The 16520-nt window shown below is 32.5% G+C and overlaps 1 protein-coding gene across 1 annotated transcript; it reads right to left on the bottom strand.

Moving 5' to 3' along the window:
- Positions 1–2542: 2542 nt before the first annotated feature.
- Positions 2543–3687, bottom strand: LOC121255824 (anaphase-promoting complex subunit 10-like). Its single transcript, XM_041156360.1, has 4 exons — positions 3518–3687; positions 3344–3410; positions 3022–3114; positions 2543–2850 (listed from the first exon to the last, which is right to left on the bottom strand). The coding sequence occupies exons 1-4, from the start codon at positions 3685–3687 to the stop codon at positions 2776–2778; spliced, it is 405 nt and encodes a 134-aa protein (XP_041012294.1). The 3' UTR covers positions 2543–2775.
- Positions 3688–16520: the final 12833 nt, after the last annotated feature.

Raw genomic sequence — 16520 nt, 5'->3', positions numbered from 1 at the left:
TTGGTCGTATTCAAATCTAGCAGTATAAAATCATTACCAGATCGGTATATTCTAGACCGATGGAAGAAGGACATCAAGAGGAGATACACATTAATCCGTAGTAGCTATGATGCAGGGGATCAGAGTAATAGATATTCAATTCTGTTGAATATGTGTTATGGGATGATAACTTATGCGGCAGATTCTAATGAGCAATTTGAAGATGCAAAGGAGAGGATACATGAGATGACTGAATATTATCGCGAGCACACACGCAACTTATCTTTGACCCAAACAAGTTCGAAGATGACAAATTTTAAAGTCTATTAATCTGTTTTAGTTCTTTATAAATACTTAATTTCTATAATTATATGATGTCTTATTTAACAGTTCTTTGCCTATAACAGGTTCAAATGCTGGTTTTATGACACTGGACACAACTGCAGTTGGTAGTTTACAACAAGTCAAGAGTCCACTTGTTGTCAAAGGGAAAGAAAGTCCCCCATCTATGAGGAGATCATTTAGGATGGAGACAGAGTTGCGGAAGGTTAAAACCAAACAGAAGAAAGCACAAGTCAGAGGGAAACTCAAACATGTACATGCTTTAACATTAGGAGAATTAAAAATAAATATGTGAATGTGTGTTAGATTTATAATGTAAACTTAGAAGAAATAGTATTTTTACTTGTTACTTTATTATTAGCGAGATGAAGGAGATACACCAGAAGGGGATACGCCAGCCTTGGGCACGCACAAGAATTTATTTAGGCCATCAAAAGTAGATATCACCAATCCTGGACAAGTGTAGGTATCAGAAATAGATCTATTTATCAATCAAACAATGATTTCGTCTCCATCATGATTGGTCAATATTTGTATTGTGATTAATGCTAATCATGTGGAAAGTTGAGATGGTAAATTGTCCTATCTTTAATATGTCCAAGAATTTTGTTATTTATAAACAATCTGTTCTAGACAGCTTAGTTTTTGACAGTAGAGGAACCCAGCAACGAGAAACAGTGATTGTAGCCAAGAAAGTGTAACATTTCTAAACTTTGCACAATTTAATTGTAATATTTAGATGATATTAATATTTGCATACTAATCCTAGCAATTTTTTTGGGTTGGATGGTACACAACCGGACCTCCTTGGGTGGTGATGGATCACAACCAGTGCAAAAAGGTTGAGTTTAATGGTTGACCCAAGAGATTTTTTGGTATTTGATGTAATTTCTAAAAATGTGGGATGATATTTTTCTGTAAATCATTGTAATTTTTTGTTGCATTTTAGAGGAAATATTTGTATATTTCATGTAATTCACGGAAATGGGAAAAAAGGAATTTTTTGTGTATTTCATATTATTCCTGAAAATGGGAAAAGAGGAAATATTTGTGTATTTCATGTGATTCCTTGGGATTGAATGTATTATTATGTATTGAATGTATTTCAGACAATTTTTATGTATTGAATGTTATCGTTGTGTATTGAATGTATTTCAGGGAATTTTTATCAATCTTTATGAATTTTTATAGGTACATTTCTGATAATATTTTCTTCGGATGAATGGTTGTAAAATCATTCCAGATTTGCATATCCAAATTTTTCTTTGGATATGTGCATATAATCTTTTGAGTCCTAGATGAACTCTCAGATGGGAACTTCTAAATATTTGTTTGGATAAGTGCATGAGCCCTATATTTTTCTTTGGATAAGTGTATTATACATATTTGCATTTTTTTTCCTCACTCTGATGGGGACTGCTAAATATTTGTTACTTTCCTTTCCAACTTTATGTCTTTAACTGGGCTACCATGAAAGTTCCTTTAGTTTGGTAATTGCACGGCAACGAAGTTCTAGTGCAAATGCATAACATCAAACCCGATCCCAAAATATAAAAGAGGAATTGCCTTACAATTGTCCCTCTCTTTGGCAATATACACATATATGTCTATTCCGGCGCATTTACAGCAACCCCATCTAATTGCATGGCCAATGAAGAGCATCATCTTTTAGAGAACATATAGATCATATATTCTATCTTGTCTTGAGGACTTATATCAATTTTCTTTTTTGAAATAAAAGCTATAGGCCTTTTTTTTTTTTATTAATCTCAATTCAATTTCCCAACTTGTTAGGACTTGTACAGTTATGAATCTCCACTTGTGCTTGTATAACATGAAGTGGTGACAAATATATAACTATTTTCAAATTGGAAATATTGTGAAACGAAGCTTCTTCATGTTGTATGGATGTGACTTCCAAAAGTGAAGTCAAAGGGACCAGGTTGAGTGGAAGCAAGTGACTCCTCCATACCCTTCTTTCATTAGTCTTTCCAACTCTTTTGCCTCATATACCTTAGCTCTCTGCATTGTTTCTAAAGCATCTGTGTCTGAGTTGATGTCATAAAATGAACTTGTTGCAGTAAGCTTCATGGAAAGGAACTCGGCCTGATTTTGGAAGGACCAGACATAATTAATTATCTCATCCAGCATCACTGCCATTCCTATGCTCTTATAGCATCCAGGGACAATGTCTTGCAAGCATCTGAGTCTTTCATTGATCTTTCCCCTTCTAACCCTTTCTGCTATGCTATGACTAGCAGTAGCTTGGCCTCTTCTAGCTCTAACATGACTTATATCAATAATAACCAATAGCTACAGCTTCTTCATAGGGCTTTTTGAAGTTCTCAAATGCAAGGCTACATTGGCTCATTTCCAGGAAGGAAAGATAATTAATATGCAAGCGATTGAGAGAAAAACAGCAAAAATAAAACACGTAAAAATGGCTTCAATCACTTACCTAGGATCATTTCCGGACAAGGATAGATAAACCCAGCCAGTTGGCTTCACAAGTTCCATTGTTTTTATCATCTAAAAATATTTTCACGGAGCACATGCAGATTAACAAAATTGACTTGAAGAATAGATTCCACTTAAAAACAAAAGATGTAAATCATTGCCTAACTTATACATGTTTTGATTAAATCACTATTGACGTAATCACTTAGATGTATTATCAATAGTTTAAAATAGAGAACTCACCTTCAGGTTGTGGAAGCCATCACCGGCACAAATAGATATCTTACTCCTAGTATAGCTCTCATCAAGCTTGAAATCCAAATAAAGAACAACTAACTTTAAAAAAAAAAAAAAAAAACCATTAGTTTCTACCAGTTAAGAAAAAATATAAAAGAACAATCAAGCATAATCTAAGCTCAAAATCTACATATCACATACTTGAAGCTTAACTTTCTTTTGGAACTGAATATAAAACAAACCCATTAATTTCTACTAGTTAACAAAAAAGAAAAAGAAAAAAAAAGAATCAAGCAAAATCTAAGCTCAAAATCTGCATATCACATACTTGAAGCTTAACCTTCTTTTGGAATTGAATATTAACTAGATGAGGTTCTGTGCCATCTGATCTAAAACCCAAAAATGTAATAATAAATTTAATGGTTAGGTTTTCAAAGATGGCAAGAGGAAGAAATGGGAGAGATTGGTTTTGGAGGGTGTGAGTGTAATTTAATTGTTGCAATAGGTCTTGAGGTTGTCGTCGCGGAGAGAAGAGACCATTGCCGGATTGCAAGATCTAACACTCCAGGTCGCCTTCTTCCCCATTTCTCTAAGGTCATCTTCTTCTATCAACAATGAATTCCCACCTGTAACTTTCCCTTCATCTTCTCCTTTTGATGACTCCGTCGCCATAACCTAACTCTTGCTTTTTTAAAATTTATTTTGTCAAAGGAGGTGGGGGAGAGAACGATTTGGAGGGAGGGAAAAGAGAGGGAAAGTCTGAGGGAGGGAGCTGGTCTTCGAAGGGAGCTGGGGGAGGGAACGATTCGGAGGGAAGGAACAGGTTCTTCAAAGGGAGGTGGGGGAGAGAACGATTCAGAGGGAGGGAGAATGTGGAAGATGAGGGAGGGAGAATGGCTTTAGTGGGAAGAAAGTAAAGAAACCTAGAGGGAGGGAAGACGAAAACGAAACTGAGGGAGGGGAGAGAGTTGTGGAGAAATGTTTGAAACGCACCATTTCCAATTTTCTCTAAACGGTGCCTTTTTCGTTTTTCCACATTAGTAGCGCTTCCCCCACGTTTACGCGAGGCGACTGTGTTTAGTGTTTTTGAACATGTAATTAGACACTATAGTATAAGTCTACTAGGATAATAAGTTAATAACACATAATACTAATTTAGTAAATTATAATAACATGTAATTAGACACTAGAAATAAGTCTAGTGTAGAAATAAATTATAAATAAGTTAAACACTATTATAATATAATAGCATCTAATATTATAGTATAATAACATGTAATTAGACACTAAAAATAATATGTAATGCTATAGTATGATAATATGTAATTAGACACTATAGTATAAATTATTTAGTATAAAAATAAGTTAGATATTAGTATATAAGTAAATTAGAAGTGAATGATTTAGTTTTAATTTTAATTTTTTGGAAAAAGTGAAATTTGAAAGCCCACAAAAAATTATTTTTTAAAATGGGCTAAATATGAATTTAAAAAAAAGCCCAAAACTGAAAGCCCAAACTGACTCCATTCCGATTCCTTGGATCGGAACCTACATAAGTTGGAGTACGGATTTGAACTTCGACTCGAACAAAGTCGGTGCTTATCCCTATCTTTAGGCTTGCTTTGGTACGTACATACACATTTCATGTATGTTGGAATTTTAGTTAGAAATCAAATAAAATTAAATTAAAAAACTAGTTTCTAATGGAAGAAGACTAATATTGAGAATAAATATGGAATTACAAGTAACTAGGATTGGTGATTTAATATTAGAGTTTGAATCTTGACTCTGTTTTATTTTCCAATTAAAATCTTTCTTTTATGATTCAATACCCAGGGTCTGGACTCTACATGATTCATAATTTGCTGTTTGGAGCATGAGTAGTTTAAAGTGATACACACAAAGTCTACTAAACTTCAATTCCTAGAAGAATCCCAGCGGGTATAACAATCTTGGTTTGATTCTACATCCAGAGTTGGGTTGTGGAAATCTGATATTAATTCTAACATGGGCAAAATTTCATGCATCATGTGATGATGCATCTAATTTTGTTGCAAATATGTTACACAGTTTATAAACTCATAGCCATTACTGTCTTGCAAAAGGAATGTGGGTGCACTTAGTAGAATTTCAACAATTGATTTTTCCTGAGTAGTACGTCTCATGAATTCAGATTGGACTTCAAGCTTGGGATATATAGAACTGATATTCTACAATAGCATGGATGAGGCTCTACCAAACTCTATTCTTAAAATATGCAACTGTAGTACTTGCAATAGCATAAAATTAATGATAGTAGGTATATAATGATAATTTTATGGGAATTTCAATTTGATTGATATTGGCATTTTCCAAATTCATCTTTAGAGTAAATTCTGTTACTCTAAAAATAAGTATATGGTATATGGGCAAGAGTTAATTAATTAAAATTAATGTACAAGGTATGGATGCCCAATTCCTATAGAAGCTTCCCACCCCTTTAGTCATGTCATTCTCCAATTAAGTATCTTAGTTTGACATAGTGCTTTTGACAATCTCAGGAGACATTTAGCACCATGCTTTGTGGAGCAAGATTGGTAAATCTAAATGTCTGGAGAACACATTAAATCTTTAATCCTTTGATATATAGTAATTTGTCTATCTATTAAAAGCACTTATCATAGATGTTGTTGGAGGAAGAATTTATAATTCCCTCATGTACTTGGATTTCAGTTGAAAACATGTTGTAGGTTTCATGTTGAGTTATGGGTATTTGGTTTCAATGAATGTTGGCATATTTGTCTATATGATGGTGTAACAACAATGTTGGTAGATTTGTATATATGATGGTGGTTATATATGTATATTGACAGGTTATTATGAAGTTACTATTTCGGTTGTTATATTTTTATGTGGTATCTTCACCAATATGGTTGGATTGTTTGTTGGGTTGTCATTGGAGCTCTAACTGGTTTAGTTTCTACTAGTTGTCATTGGTGATAAGAAACTTAGATAAAGTGTCCAAATGGCCATGGGTGAGGAAATAGATTTTGACACAATCTTATTTCTTGTAAACTAGTTTTCGTGGGAAAACATGTGATGCCCACATAATGATTCGTGGGAAAAATTAGACCAATGGACTCCTAAAACTATAGACGACGAGAACTTGTCCTGGCAAAAAGTCTTTTCCCGCAGCCCCATAGTCATGGATAAATCTTCTCACAAAATTGGTTTTTTTCTTTCCCACCAACACCACTGATGTTAAATGAAATGGTCACAATCATATAATGGGAGGGACTAATTTCCACACTTATGCCATCAACATAAAGGCTATTGTCATAACTAAAAAAAAATTAGGCAAGTCTTTTGTCACCAACAACCGATATGGATGAATGAATTTTGCTACGATTACCAATCACGGGAAATATGTATTTCCCAAAATATAAGATGGTGGATAGTAAGTAGCTGCAACGGAGGTCAAGGTTAATAAAGCAAAATTGTCACCAAAAACTAACTCTAGTCAAGTAGTAGTGGATGGGGAAAAACTTTATGCCACTAAAGTTTTGACAAACTGCTTCATGGATGCAAAGTTTTTCCGACTATTGCTTCCATGGATAAATGGTCTATTTGTCACTACAATAGTCTGGCTGGCAAGCTGTTTTGCCATGGAGAAAAATAGCTTTTGCCGCAATTTGTTGTTGTAGGAAAACATAACTTTTGCCATGAAATGATATTTTGGTGGGTAATATATTATTCGCTATGAATTATATGCCACGAGCGAGCCACCAGACAAATTGGTGGAAAAAGTTATTTTCTGACTAGACCAAGACTTTTTTCGACCACCCTCTATCACGACAGAAATGTTGTAGTGGATGGATTTTGATTCCATTTTATTTACCAATTAACATATCAAATTCCTTTATTTATTTAGCATTAGATGATCGTCACAATAAGTAATGATGTATTATTAATAATTTGACAAATAGGGATATAAATTAGTCGCATTTGAGCGAATAGTGGGTGGCTGAGATTTATGCATTTAATTTCTATTCGAACACGAGTGTAGCTTATTTCTTCTTCGAGCGAGTTCGAGGTTGTTTAAAATTAATTGCTTAGTTTTGATAAGATGGATTATATTTTATAATCCATGTTATAACTTTATCTACAAAACTTGACAATTTTTGAGTTTTTAAATATCTTTATTAATTTTATCTATAGATATATTAATCATTATATTTATAAGAATTCCGACAACATATATAGTGGAATATTCTCTCTTATTTTTTAGAATATTTAAGATATTCTCGTTATTAAGTTAAAAAATAGTATTTAAAAAATATTCAAAGTAATTATTTAAGTTAATACAAGCTTATTCGAGTCGAGTAAAGCTATATGCAAATTGTATCGTTTAATAATTGATCATAAATATTTTCTATTTATAAATGATCATTTAATGAATAAATCAGACCGAATTTAAGTTTGATCGAACAAATCTCAAACAACTTGTTAAGAATTAATTAATCATGTCTATTTACGAACCTATTAACAAATAAAAAGATGAAGTTATAAAGGGGTTCAGCTTTAATTAATTGTGAAGATTATCAAAACCTTGGAAAACAATAGAAGGAAAATGCTATATATAATACATTTACAATGGTAGTAGAGTGACAAAAGGTGAAAATAAAAATTATGTCAGTCATTCTTCGGCCGGTTAAAAACAACATGCCCCAGATAGTACAGTCTCTACAATCATCATCATTATTATTATTTTTTTTTCTAGACAGTCTCCATTACTTATTTGTTGGCGAAAAGGCTAGGGTAATCGCAGCAGATCTCCATCAGCGGTCAGCTCCCTATATCTCTCTCTCTCTCTCTTCTCTCTCTAAAGTGGAAGGAGCGCTAGCTTAGGCATTCTTTGGGGTAAGGAGAGAGAAAAAGACAGTATCATGGTGGCTTCATGATAATTATCTCATGTGAAAGATCGTAGTATCCATCAAACCGTCTTCAGAGAATTAGCACCCCAACACTTCGGAATTCCCTCTCTCCCTTCAAAGCAAAAAACACAACCTGCAGCAATCATCATGTCCTCCCGACTCTTCTTGTCATCATTCGTTCCTCAGTTTCATCATCAAAACCCCAACTTTTGCTACAACCTACCAACCGCACCAAAACCACCATCCATCTCAAAGATCAAAACAAGGAGAAAGAGAAAGAAGGAAGAGAAGGTTAGAAGATAAAGATGGGTTAAATCAAGAAGAGGAAACCCTACCTCTCAATTCTAGTCTGTTTTGAGTGAAGGGTCTTCTTCTTCAGTAGCCTCTGATGTTAGTTTCTTCTCTTCTCTCGGGGAATTGAAGCCTAATGGTCCGATTGTGTTTTAGATCGAGCAAATCCAGAAAATTTCAAGAGCTATAACCCATATCATGGGGTTTCTTTTAGTTTCATCTTAAATATGTATGCATGAGAGTTTCGGGTAGATTTGGTTGTGGCTGTGCTTAAGCTGATTGAAGGAGTTGGGCTTGAACGGAGTAGAGCTATATGGTATGTTTTGGTATGTGTGGTTGCTCTAGCTGTAGTAGAATAATGATGATGAGCCCTCTGTCGCTCTTTCTTGTGTGCTGAATGTTATAATATACGTACACTACTGCTTTAATTTGCTTGGCTTTGTGTTTGAAGATGTATTGATTTGGATGGAAGTTCCATAAAACAGTTTGAGATAGATCTGGATCTCTATATCTATGTATATATGGCAATAAATGCTGTTCCTGATATGGAAATCATGAGCGGTTGGGTCTTGTGAACGACCTATATCTATATATATATTTAGATCCATTACTAATTCCTCTGCTACTTTCCTTGAGTTAGGGTTCTTTATTTTTTAATTTGGGTTTGACTTTTCAGATCTCATGTACCTAAACTTATATAAGATAGAATGCTTATTATATATTGTATTTACCATTTCGGTTTATTTCCATCGTCATTAGATGATCCGAGGGGCGCTGATGATAGCACATGAAGATTGTTTCTTTAAGTGACCCATGATATCGCCAATGATAACATGTATATAATATGCAATTACTATCTTCTTAAAAAACCTTTAAAATTTCCAGTCCATTGTGAGCAGATCATAATGAGAAGAACCAAAAGAAAATTAAGCATCATATCATCTTATGACAATATTAATATAATTACTGGTGCTGGGTTGCTTATTTCCGTACATCTAAATCTTATAAATGTTCTGATTTCATATCCTTACAAAGAGAGAACTGTGCATGGCTGACCGTTGGACTGAATCAGTTTTTCCTGTGCTAGTGCTGTATTTTTTGGTTCTTATAAATTATGGAAGGAACAATAATTATCGCATCTTTTGGCTGATCGGCTGTTTTTTAAGCTGATTCAGTACGTACGATTTAAGAAATCCGAAATTTGGTTCTCGTTGCAGTACCGAAACAAACTATAGTTCTTTGATTCTTTTTTCTTGCCATGCTAAAAATGCACCAATAGTTCTTGCTTCTTTGGGCGCGCAGTACCCTTTATTCTTTTTTTTGATAGGGAGTACCCTTTATTCTTGGTTCTACCTCTATTTCTTTCTTATTCTCATTCTTCTCAGGGATGCTGTTTTGATTAATTCTCTGTGCATGCAGCTCCTAGCTCCTAATTCATGCACCTCATGGATTAATGTCGTTTTCTGTTAATTTCCTTCTCGTTTAAAGCACCGTATATAAGCTGGCCGCTGGCCGCATGCGCATTGACATTAGAATCAATTCTACAAGCTGGCAGCCTGCATTAAAGCTCGATCTCTATAGTCTATACAAGTGAATATCATGTACGTACGGATGCTTCATGCTTAAGAAAATCACTTCACTTCTTATTTTCTGCATGCTCAGAGTTATACGCCTCTGGAACTTAATTTCAAGGGGGCGTACTTTTTATTGTATTTTAAGTAACGAGTGTATGTCTAGCTTGCATGCACTTTTTACCCTAAAATATGAATAATATTATATATACTCTCCGTGTATATCAAACTTCAAATTAAGTACGTACGTACTCATGATCTCTCTAACTAGAAGAAAAAATCCGTATAATTTATTCCCTTAATTACTTAACCTTTCAATACTGTAAGAAAAACGGATATTTGTGACTTTTTTTGTAATGAAATAGATTATTTGTGATGAAAACACTCATTTTTATTAAATATAATCATTTTATTAAAAATAATTAATCACAAATAAGTAATTTTTTTAGTGCAAAGTATATTTGCAAAGTTCATATATAAGATATATTCATGAGAAAGCACGTGGGAGAGTGCTCTAGCTTTCTACTACCTTGACTACTGCTCATTTTAAAAAGTTCTCCCAGTGATATATATATATATCGAGAGAGAGAGCTGCTGGGAGGTGAGGTGAATCCAATTTCCCATTGTAATGATTATGATTCCATTTTCTCGGGCAAACAGAAAAGTTTGGATCTTTGGAATCAAATTTAATTCATTAGCATCTTTGGGGAGCCAAATATTAATGTTGGACCCGGCCAGCGGCAACCCACGTTGGTCTCCACAACCCAATTTACTTCAACCTTCTGGATATTGGCCATCCTTCAAAGCTTTGTCAGAAGTCAAGGTTTGAGATTTTTTCAGAAAACGCCAATATTGCCAAATCACCTTTTGCCACGAGAGCTCATGCTCATTGACCCTTGACCCAGAGAATCCGGACCCTGATCTTCTGGTAATTATTATTAATTTTTTTTTTTCTTCTTTTCTTTTATTAATCGTGAAAGGTACGAAGTCATTGGGTCCCATCTCAGGACATAACGAGGAATTTGCGGTGCAGTGAGAATGTTGGTTAAAGTTAAGAAAATGATCCCTTCGGTTCTGAGGGAGAAATTACGTACCAAGGTAGGAACCATGATTAAAGTCAAACTCCTAGTTGACTTTACCACTTCCCTCCCTCGGTTTCTTCTTCGTCGCCTATGAAAATTTCAATTGCAAATTATTCTCTAAGTTTTGAAATATTTTGGTGATATGGAGGGGATCAGATAAGGGTTAACTTTTTTGAGATTTTCAAGATATATAAAGGCGTTGTTATTGATCTTGCTGATATTAATTGATACTTATTTATCAACATATTAATAATGAGTTCTTGCCTTGTGTTCTGATTTCTTTTTTATTATTTTAAATCTTAAATATATGTAGACAGGCCGGTTTGGTTTCATAGATGGTTTCAACGTATCTTATCTCATCTCAAGTACATCTTATAAACACCACTTAAACAGAAGCACTTTTCAATTTCAAATTTTCAAATTTTCAAAATTTTCAAATTTCTAAACAAAACACAAAAAAAAATTTAACCTTTTTAAATTCCAAAACAAAAATTATATTCTAACAATATTTTAACTTTATAATATTTTTATTCAACTTTTTTCCTCTCTCATCTATCAAAACTCCATAAAATATCTCAACTTAAACTGTTTCATTACTATTAACAAACTATTTTACTATTATTCACTGATTTCTCATCTCATCTTATATGTATAACCAAACGAGACATAGAAAAATAAATCCAAATCCAAACAACATGCATCTCCACTGTCAACTACATCTTAAACTAACTGTTAACATATTTACGCCGTAATTGTCTGCACTTTTACATCCTCACATGCAGTGCCTCAAGCATGCAACACGTGAAAAGTAAATCCAACGGTATAATTTCAAACCATGCATGTTGGCCTGGAGTCTGCCTGCATGTTGCCGATGATTATAAGGATTTTGTTACATTAATTTTTCTTACCGTTTAATGTTGAGTCCGAGTTTTTTTCGTTGATTTTTAGACATTTTTGTATTAATTTGGTCTTTTCACGTTTATATATATAGCTTTGACAAATTGGACCATATATTTTAAACTTCATTTATAAGATATCACTTACCGATATGGTTTATCATTATGATAGCAAGACCCTAGCTCATGATATCGAACGGTATTTCAAACCATGCGGGCTACATGAGTGTTATCAAGTCCAAACAAACTCTAGGTTTGGTTGGGAATGGGAATGAATGGGGCAAGGTGGAGGGAAAACAGAGCGATGGTGTGTGTATATATACACACACACTAGTGCAGAGCAACCTACTAAGCACGTTTGCCTAGTTTAGTGAAACGATTATTTTTAAGAAATAATGTGGTTCTTCTAAAAAAAAATATAGATTTCAATCAATAATTTAATGCATAGACAAAAAAATGTAAGTCCTAACAAATATTTTTGTGTAATAATTGTTAAGTATTGGATAATAATTACATGCCTGCATAGATTATAAGATTAAAACATTAGTTTAAATAGTAACATAGTCCCATAGATAGTTATGATATCAATAGTTTTAGCAAAGTTGTTTGTGATAAGTTTAATACAACTTCAACAAAAACATTAGTTAAAAATTTGATTTCCTTGATAATTCTATTGTGATCCATCATTTTTGTCATCTTGTACGGCATCAATAGAGATGACATTGAAATTCTTATACTTCTGTTGCTTGATTCGGTCAGGATTTGCAAAAAGTTGAATCATCCACTCTTTCTCTGAAGGTTTTTTTGCAAGATTTTCTATATATGGCAAATGTTCCTACAAAATAAATTTGATTCGCTTTGCATGATTAATAAAAACCTAAACAACTTAAATATAGAAAATTGAAGTTTTGTAAATTAACACAAATCTTAAAATGGAATGTTTTTAATTAAATTATTATGGATGTTATAAATAAAACTAAAACTGCCACAAAACACAAATATATAAAAATCAATTAAAATGATTTTTGTTATAATTGCTTTTAATAGTTTTTTTAATATAAACGTCAATCTACTTAGAGACAATGTAATTTTATCTCAAAATTACAAAATAGTTTTTATTTATTTATTCCAAACTCAATTTACTTACAAAAAATATAAAAAAGATACCTCGTCAGTATGATTCATAAGCTCAACTGTTGAACAACCCAATGTTTTTCTACAATTTCACCGAACATAATAGCACCTAGTTTTCCAGTAACATCGTCAAGCTCAACATATTCTCGAGCACTATAAAAGCAATAGAAATATCATTTTAAGTTAGAATTGATAAAAATTATACATTAAATTTGTTATAAATTATAAAATTAATTTGAATCATACGTACCGTGATTGTGAAATGCCTCGGTTTTTGCCATGGTAACGAAGGAAGGTTTCATTATATTCATACCCAGTTCCTTTGTTACAACCAATGCATGACATGTAAAAAAAGAGCTGGCGCAAGTTAACCACAATTATCTTTGTCTTGATCCAAAAGTTTACTTTCTACATTATATCTGCATTTTTAGATGAGATGATTATGTAAAAATTTAGATTTATTGCTAAGAATAGTTTTTTACCGCTATGGGTTGCAAACTTTTCATCAACTCAGCAACATCGCAATTCTTGACTATTTTCCGAATACCAACAGAAGATAGAGATGTAAATGGATGTTTTAAGCATTTTGCAATAATACTTTCAAGTAACAAATCATTAATCACCATCCTTAAAATTCACAAAAAAAAAATATATATATATAAGAATGAAAAATATAGAGATGGTAGTATTTAAGTGACAAAAGTTACATTTTAAGTATATATAACATAAATGCGTTAATAAATAATGGCTAATTTGTTAGAATTACCACTCTTACAATGAAGTTGCCTAAGGAACAAGAGGATTGATTGTAAATGTACTTGATGGATGTGATGAAAGAGATAGTCCTTAATTGGAAATAAAAATCATTATTAATTCAAATATGGTACAAAAAAAGATATAAGATTTTTAATTATTAAAAATACCATTATAAGACCCAACGTTTATCCTTGATCTAAGTATATATAATTAGCCTAATTGCAATTATTTGTGAGATTTTCTGGCATTCATCTTGCACAAATTGACCCCACATAGTTAAACATATGGGATTTAAGCTATAAATTTGAGAAAAAAAAAAGAATTAACAAAAAATGCAAGAAATTAACATTGAAAGGTAATTGTAAAAGATCTAAGAACCCAAATAATATTTTTACCTTTGATCATTAGCATATATTTCTTGAATAGTTGTTGGTCCATATATTGAGGTTATCTCTTGAGATGGCTTAATATGGATTGCAACAGATGTTTCCTGCTGTTTCTATAGGGAAGGGGTCGAAAACCTTGCACATGCCATATTCTACTGTCAGTCTATCTTTCCTACATGGAATTCTTATGTGCCTGTAAAATCTTTGGACAGAAATATGACTGTTATGCAGGTTGCTATGAAGGTAGTTGAGCAAGGTAAGGAATGAGAATTAGCCTTAATGTTTTTTCTTGCTTGGGGTTTTTGGTGGATGAGGAACCAGATGGCGCATGAGCAGAAGAATGTAGCAGTGAAGCAGTTCATTGACAATGCATTATTTGTGTTCAATTCTTTTAAGGAAATATGTCTGCTTCCATGGCCTATGATTCGAGCTTTTTATGACTGGAAGCCACCTCCCACAGATTGGTTAAAAGTAATGTTGATGGTGCTTTTTTGGGGATATTCAAAAAGCTGGTGTGGGCTTGGTGCTTCGAAATGATAATGGTGAAGTTCTCTGGGCAACTACCAAGATTGAAGAGGAAGGGATTGATGTGAAAGCTATTAAACTACTAGCTATACTTCGAACCTTACAACTGTGTGTGGGTATGGGAATTAACTAGTTAGCAGTGGAGTCATATTGTTTAATGGCAGTGCAAGTGTTGAATGCAGAACTTGAAGTTGCAGCTATGTTGGAGGCTCTGGTACTTGAAATTAGGAAGCTTCAGGCTTTATATACCAAATGCCAAGTACAACATGTTTATAAAGAAGGAAATGGGGTAGCCCACAAGCTTGCCCGTTATGTATGGAATGTTGAGAGTATCACCATGTGGTTTGATTGTTTTTCAGACTTTCTTTTTCAAGCCATTTGGCTTGATAAATGTATGTAAACTCTATTCTTTTAATGAAATGTTTGTTCCTTATCAGAAAACAAAAAAAAAAGGATTGCAACAGTCGAAATATTTGATAATTAAAAAATAATTATTAATGTATTGATAATTAAATATTTCAAAATAAATAGTAAATTACTTATTTATGCAATTGAGCCTTTATAAGCGTCTAATTCACTAAACAGAACAAGCTTGTATTTTGGTGGCTACAATTGTTCTTCATTGTCTAGAATTTTCTCAATTAATGTTCTAGAATTTAAGATTCATTGATATTGATGTACTTCAATTCTATACTTCTGATCTATTGGCCTCACAAATGCATTACTGATGTAATATGATCGAGAAATATGCAAAGTGTGATCTCAGGGGTCAATATCATTACCAAACATCGAAGCTTGTACCTGATTCCCCTGCACAATATAAAAAATTGTAACAAATAATTTACTTTAAAAAAATCTAATGAATAATTTACTATAATAATTTTTTCCGTTTTTAAATTATTTTTGGGTTTTAAAAGAAATTTTAATTTTTTTTTTTTAAAATGTCTTCTAGAAATATAACAATAAATGAAAGATCATTAACATTTGCATAATATGCAAAAAAAAAAAAAAAAAAAAAAAAAAAAAAAAAAAAAAAAATTGCAATAGCAAAAGATAAAGCAAATCATCATTTAAAAAAAATTACATGGATGAGATTTAAAAAAAGCAAGATTCCCTCTCACTTTCAAGAATGTAAAAAACAACAAGACAATACATGCAAACAAATAATATACCTCTTGATCAATTAATATTAAATTTTGGTACTTCACTGGTGAATGTTGGTTTGTTCGTTTGGGTGACTTTTCTGCAACAAGCATTTTGATTTTTCAAATTTTTATACTTGAAGTGATATCCTTCATTGATGTATAAATTGTACGCATTTTTAAACCTGTTTAGATACAAACATATTAAATGCATAGGTATAACAAACCTAATATTAAATTAAAGAATTGCAAAAACAATTAAAGAACACGACAAAATTAAATGATAGAATATTAGACGTATAGGAAAGAATGTTATATTAGATATTCAATTTTATTCAACTAATTAAACTTAAATCATACATTTAAATCTAGTTACCTGTATAACACTAATTTGAACATGTTAATGTTAATAATTCTATATACACAATATTTTTTGTGTAGTTCTTTTTAGATCGTTCAGTCGACACTAGCCGTATTAAAATCCTTACTGTAGATACAGTCCTAGCTCTTGATAAAGCCATATATAATTGACTATGTGAAAAAAAATATTGAGGTAAATATATCCCAACAGAATCCAATGTTTGACCTTGTGACTTATTTATAGTCATTGCAAAGCTTAATCTGATAGGAAATTGAGTTCGTTTGATGGGAAACCACTATTTTCATCAACATTTGACAATAATTGGATCCTTGGAATAAAAACTTTTTTCCCTTTATGGTGTCCAACTGTAATTTTTATATCAATGACATTTCGATTAAAAGCTCGACAAATTAGACGTGTTCCATTGCATAGTCCTTCTGAAAGATTA

This window comes from Juglans microcarpa x Juglans regia, chromosome 3D (assembly GCF_004785595.1).
Source record: "Juglans microcarpa x Juglans regia isolate MS1-56 chromosome 3D, Jm3101_v1.0, whole genome shotgun sequence".
In the NCBI taxonomy this organism is placed as follows: Eukaryota; Viridiplantae; Streptophyta; class Magnoliopsida; order Fagales; family Juglandaceae; genus Juglans; species Juglans microcarpa x Juglans regia.
Note: the sequence above shows the minus strand (reverse complement) of the source record. Positions and strands in the feature narration are given on the sequence as shown.

Coding starts and splice junctions, on each gene's coding strand:
- LOC121255824 (XM_041156360.1), bottom strand. CDS start 3,687: ATGGCGACGGAGTCATCAAAAGGAGAAGATGAAGGGAAAGTTACAGGT. Junction 3,411..3,517: donor GACGACAACCTCAAGACCTA/TTGCAACAATTA, acceptor TACATTTTTGGG/TTTTAGATCAGATGGCACAG. Junction 2,851..3,021: donor ATGGCTTCCACAACCTGAAG/GTGAGTTCTCTA, acceptor AAATATTTTTAG/ATGATAAAAACAATGGAACT.